Raw genomic sequence first — 5,630 nt, 5'->3', positions numbered from 1 at the left:
AAAATTTATTTAAGCCAACATAAAATGATGAGTACAGATGGTTGATTGAATAGTGTAACATAAAAACATATAATAAAGTTTATATAGAGAAAATACGAACATATACATGGATAAACGTATTTTACTAGTTAGCACATCTATCATAATGCATTTACTTCTCTTTAATATGTCTCTGAGTTAAAATCCAGATGAAATAGGTTTCAATCGGCTCCAAATATTCAAACAGGTAAGAAAATGCACCGCGATACATAGTCACTAAGGTTAGTGCTTGAGGTATAACTCAGTGGACAATAAACGTTCAGTAATATGAAATAAATAACATGATATTCCCTGCTACATACTGAGCAGTTCATGAGGTCACCCAATATATTTAGATACACGATTTTATATGTTCAATGAAACCTGGAAACAAACCTATCTCATACATAGTTCTGAAAAATACAGTTTGACCCTTGTCTATGTAGACGCTTAGATTAACCAACGGTGTAGAAGCGAACTTTATGTCATACTGTAATATAAATATATTTAAGTCATTTATAAAAGTCATTTTATGTATAGAATTAAATAACATACAATTCTTCATCTCAAACAATTACTTACGCCTGATACCCCTCCTAGAGGAGCATAGGCCGCTCACCAGCGTTCTCCATACAACCCTGTCCTAGGCATTCCTTTCCAGTTCTTTCCAGTTGTTATTCATCCTTTTCATGTCTGCTTCTATTTCCTGGCGTAATGTGTTTTTTGGCCTTCCTCTTTTTCCTCAAATAATTAACAAGTATTTTATAATGCTTTTTTAGTAAATTGTATTTTTTGGCAATTAAATATGAAATAAAACTCATTTAGTGGAAATAGTCAAACGTAAAAATTATTTTAATAACTTTATTTTTTCGTTTCTATTTCACACAGTGATTTAGACACGTTTTTACTGTTCTTTCCAATAATTCATGGACTAAAATTATTCATATTTTGGATTGTACATTATGGATATAAAAGATCTTCAGTTCTAATGGCTTTATTGATTATGTCATGCTGTCTTTACATTGTTGTATTATAATACTCACATTACAGACGAAATTGTTCATATTATTCTCATTTATGTTATGCGTTAAAACAAATTTTATTAATTATGGAATACATTTATTACGTTCCGAATCATTTGATACGTCATCATCTTCATCGTCATCATTATCATCAATATCATTGTTACGTAAGGGCAGGTCAACATTAAATGTATATACTGTAGATTTTATGCTTCCAGACGAATTACCTCAAGGTCATTATATTGGCAACATTCCAAAAAATATTCCAAATTTTCCATTTCACAATATACTCAATTCCTCAGTTAGTACTACATTAGTTGATTCCAGTGGATTTTTATTACAATTATTTCGTGTAACAGATAATGGTGATTTTTATACACAAACTTTAATTGATCGTGATAATCAAGATCACTTATGTGGACCATTAAATTGTTGTCATTTAATTGTTTGTAATTTAACAGTAGATGTTTTATTTTTTCATCCAATCACTGAATCGATTACAGTACATGTAAATTTACAAATACATGATGCTAATGACAATTCACCTCATTTTACACAACAGACATTTTCACTATGGATACCGGAAGATAATCGGCTTAAATATAGTGATTTAGATATTCAAAACATGCATAAAACAATATATGGATTACCATTAGCTACTGATATCGATTCTGCACCAAATGGTGTTGTACAATATCGTATTCATGGTAGTTTACCTGTCATATCAACATTCCAAATTTATAGTAATTTAAGTATTGAGAAATTAGGTCTTTTAATTAAACCAGGTGTTTTTCTTGATTATGATAATGTAAGTCAACGAATATTCAAATTAACCATCGAAGCAGTTGATGGTGGTCATCCATCTAGAACTGGTCGAATGCTTGTACTTGTACATATCACAGATGTAAATGATAATATACCTGTATTTAAAAAATCTAGAGATTCTATAACTTTACCAGAAAACACTATGTTTGATGAACCAATTTACAAGGTACAGGCTACTGATATGGATTCAGATGATAATGGTCTTATAAAGTATACTTTATCATTGACAAATCCAAATACTCCATCATCTGTTATGGAGAAATTTTTATTTCATTCCACTACTGGTGAATTATATTTACGTAATGTTTTAGATTATGAAACATTTCAAGAAAGACAAATAGACTTATTATTCATTGCCTGTGATACCGGTGATCCACCGCTGTCTTCAACAGCCCAGTTAACGATTTATTTACAGGATATCAATGATAATCCACCACAATTAATTATACAATTGAATAATACAATTAGGGAGAATAGTGAACCTGGTCAACTTGCACTACGTCTTATGATCCGTGATAAAGATGAAGTATCACGTGACATGGTCACATGTCATTCAGATCATTCAAATATGCAAGTCCCATTAAAAATGTCTATATCTGATGACAAAACAATGATAACAGTCATTACAAATGCAACAATTGATCATGAATTAACCCCAAGATTATACTATACAATAACATGTCTGGATGAAGCTAGTCCTAAACAAATGAGACAATTTAATCTTACAATTTCTATAGGTGATGTAAATGATAATCCGCCAAAATTCAAATCATCTACATTTGCTCCAAAAATAGGTCATTATAAAATTTTATTAAGTGAAGCTGAGCCAGTTAATCAATTATTATTAATTGTAACAGCTGAAGATGCAGATAGTGGAGAAAATGGACGAGTAACATATAGTCTAATGGAAATAGATCATAATATAGAGATACCTACTGTTAATGCTCTGCAGTACTTTAAAATTGATAGTCAAACTGGTAGTATATTTCTAATTAAACAGTTAGACTATGAACAAAATGACTTACTACGTTTTAAGGTATTAGCAGAAGATAATCCTAGACCAGCAGATGGTATACGTTTAAGTTCTGTGGCTACAGTTATTGTGCAAATATTAGATGTTAATGACAATGGACCAAAACTGATTAGTTCAGACACTTTAAGTATAACTGAACATTCACCGGCTGGTACAGATTTAGGTTTATTAAAATTTACTGATCCTGATACTGGACCTGGTGGTCAAATAGCACATATCACTCTGATTAATTCATTCTCATTAACTAAAACAGATGAGAAACACTCAATGCAGAATAAATGTAATCTTTTAAATGAAGGTATTCATTATTTTAAATTAACTGATAATGGCCATTTATTATCGACACAGTCGATTGATCGTGAAGAATGTTCAACAATATATTTACCTGTTTATGCAATTGATCGTGGTCTACCAAATCCAATAACAAGCACTACAACATTAACAATACATATACTTGATATCAATGATAACATTCCAATAATTGAAAAACCAAAATTAGGTGAAACATTAATTTATCAACCAATAAAGTTAATCGATTGGGATAGTTTATCATTTTATCAGTTAACAAATAAACATGATAAAATTTTAAATTATAAACTATTGAATAACACATATTTAAAACAAAATATTAATAATAAAATGTCAAGAAAGTATATTTATAGTAGAGTGGCATTTCAAATACAAGCGAATGATTTAGATGCTGGTGAAAATGGACGTATTACATATCAACAAAATACTAGTTGTAATGGTTCAAAATATTTTCATTTAGATGAATTTTCTGGGGAGTTTCGTGCACGTTTTATTGATTATCAGAAATTATCAACTCCTGAGTTAATTGAGTCAGATGCTAGACGTGGAATTTATCATCTTTGTGCACAGTTGATTGATAATGGTAACCCATCATTACAAACAACCACTTGGTTTTATGTTAAAGTTATTGATCCAATCATGCCACCTAGTGTACATAATGTGTGGCCAGCTGATTCAGCAAATGATATGGATTTATTATATTCAAATTTTTATAATTCAACAAATTCTCTATGGTCTTCAGATTTTTTTGATACATCAAAATCGGATGCGGTACGTCTACCTATTGATATGAATATCAGTAATATTGTGATTTCTTTGCTGTTGGCTATTTTCGCCATTACCATTATTTGCACATTGACAGCTGCAATCTTATGGGCCCGTACTAAGAGACGTTTTAAAAGAGCACATAGGAAAATTGCAAAATCTAACTGTACAAGTAACACTGTTAGTAATAATAATAATCAAAATACAAATAACACTACTAAATTCAGGTTATTAAATAAAAATATTAAACAAGAAAACAATAAAACTGTAAAACCCCCTCAAACAAATTCAAACTTCAAACGCAAAATACTGTGTCATCATACTGACACTGATGGCACAATTAATCAAGCTCATAATAAAACTAATTATCACGGTAGTTGTAGTAGTTTATCCAGCTACAAAAATAGTAATGATGCATCGTGTAATATGAAAGCTGACAGTCCATGCAAACAGCTAACAACCACTACTGAAACTGTAAGTAATTCTAATGATAATGTAATTAGTAGTCATAATTATGATATCAATAAAACTAATAATCAAGCTGTTGTAGCTTGTATAAAATCTCCAAACTTGTATGCATCAGTCAGGCATAAGAATGAATTTGAAAAGAATACATTTAAAAATAAATTTTCCACAGGTTTATTTCATAGAAATAAACTAACAAATATAAGTAGTGATAATAACTATGTAGCATTAAATAAAATTCATTATACTTCAGTGTATTCTGAGAAACCTCAACATTTACCACAAGAAAATAAACAAGTTGGAGAAATTAATGCCCCTATTGATTCTGAAAATTCATACCTTTTACCCTGTGATCTGATTTCAATATGTCCTAAACACCATATGACTGATAGTGATGATAATAATAATCATAATAATATTGGAAATCATCATAATAATAAAAGTAGTTTTTCTACTAGCGATGCCTGTGAAACACCAACTTGCTGTTCATTAATTACTGTACAACCAACAAGTCCACAATTGAAATATTCAGAAAATGATATTTTTCATCATTTTCATTATGAACAAGAAACACCATTAAATCAACAACATGATCAACTATATTCATTGCCATGTGCAACACATTTTTTAACAATAGATCCTAATAATACTGGACTTAAATCAATGAATACTATGAATTCAATAAATGAAAAGAAATTAAATTATCCAATCAATTTACTTTCAGAAGGTATGATAACATGCTGTTCAACAATTCCCGTAAGTAAATAATTTTGTATATAATGATAAATTGAATATAATGCTGTATTGAATAAATATTAAATTTTTCATTGTTGAAATCATGAGTCAATTGAAGTTAGACCACCACGGAAAACCTGGAAGTACTGGACGGCCGTTTCGTCCTATTGTGGGTCTCCTCAGCAGTGCTCATACACGATCTCGCATCGCGAGATTCGAACCCACGACCTACCAGTCTCGCGCCAGAGCACTTAACTGATAGACCACTGAGTCGGCATCCAACGGTGTTAATGTCCAACTTCAACCAATCACTGAAGACAATGGTGGGTGTGTCGCCCAATTTCGTGAATCGGTTGAAGTCAGACACTAACACCGTTGGATGCCGACTCAGTGGTCTAGAGGTTAAGCGTTCGTGCGCGAGATCGATAGATCCTGAGTACGAATCTCGCGAGGCAGGA

General features: G+C 31.0%; 1 protein-coding gene across 1 annotated transcript in view; it reads left to right on the top strand.

Moving 5' to 3' along the window:
• Positions 1–1,248: 1,248 nt before the first annotated feature.
• Smp_176390 (putative cadherin) overlaps positions 1,249–5,630 on the top strand; it is a gene marked incomplete at its 5' end in the record, with an annotated part of 60,782 nt that continues 56,400 nt past the window's right edge. Inside the window, 4 exons of the mRNA XM_018794548.1 lie at positions 1,249–3,196; positions 3,566–4,144; positions 4,226–4,691; positions 4,884–5,193. Of these exons, the coding sequence (XP_018648950.1) occupies positions 1,249–3,196; positions 3,566–4,144; positions 4,226–4,691; positions 4,884–5,193 (3,303 nt within the window). The remainder of the gene's footprint in view (positions 3,197–3,565; positions 4,145–4,225; positions 4,692–4,883; positions 5,194–5,630) is intronic.

This window comes from Schistosoma mansoni, chromosome 1, assembly GCF_000237925.1.
Source record: "Schistosoma mansoni strain Puerto Rico chromosome 1, complete genome".
In the NCBI taxonomy this organism is placed as follows: Eukaryota; Metazoa; Platyhelminthes; class Trematoda; order Strigeidida; family Schistosomatidae; genus Schistosoma; species Schistosoma mansoni.
Note: the sequence above shows the minus strand (reverse complement) of the source record. Positions and strands in the feature narration are given on the sequence as shown.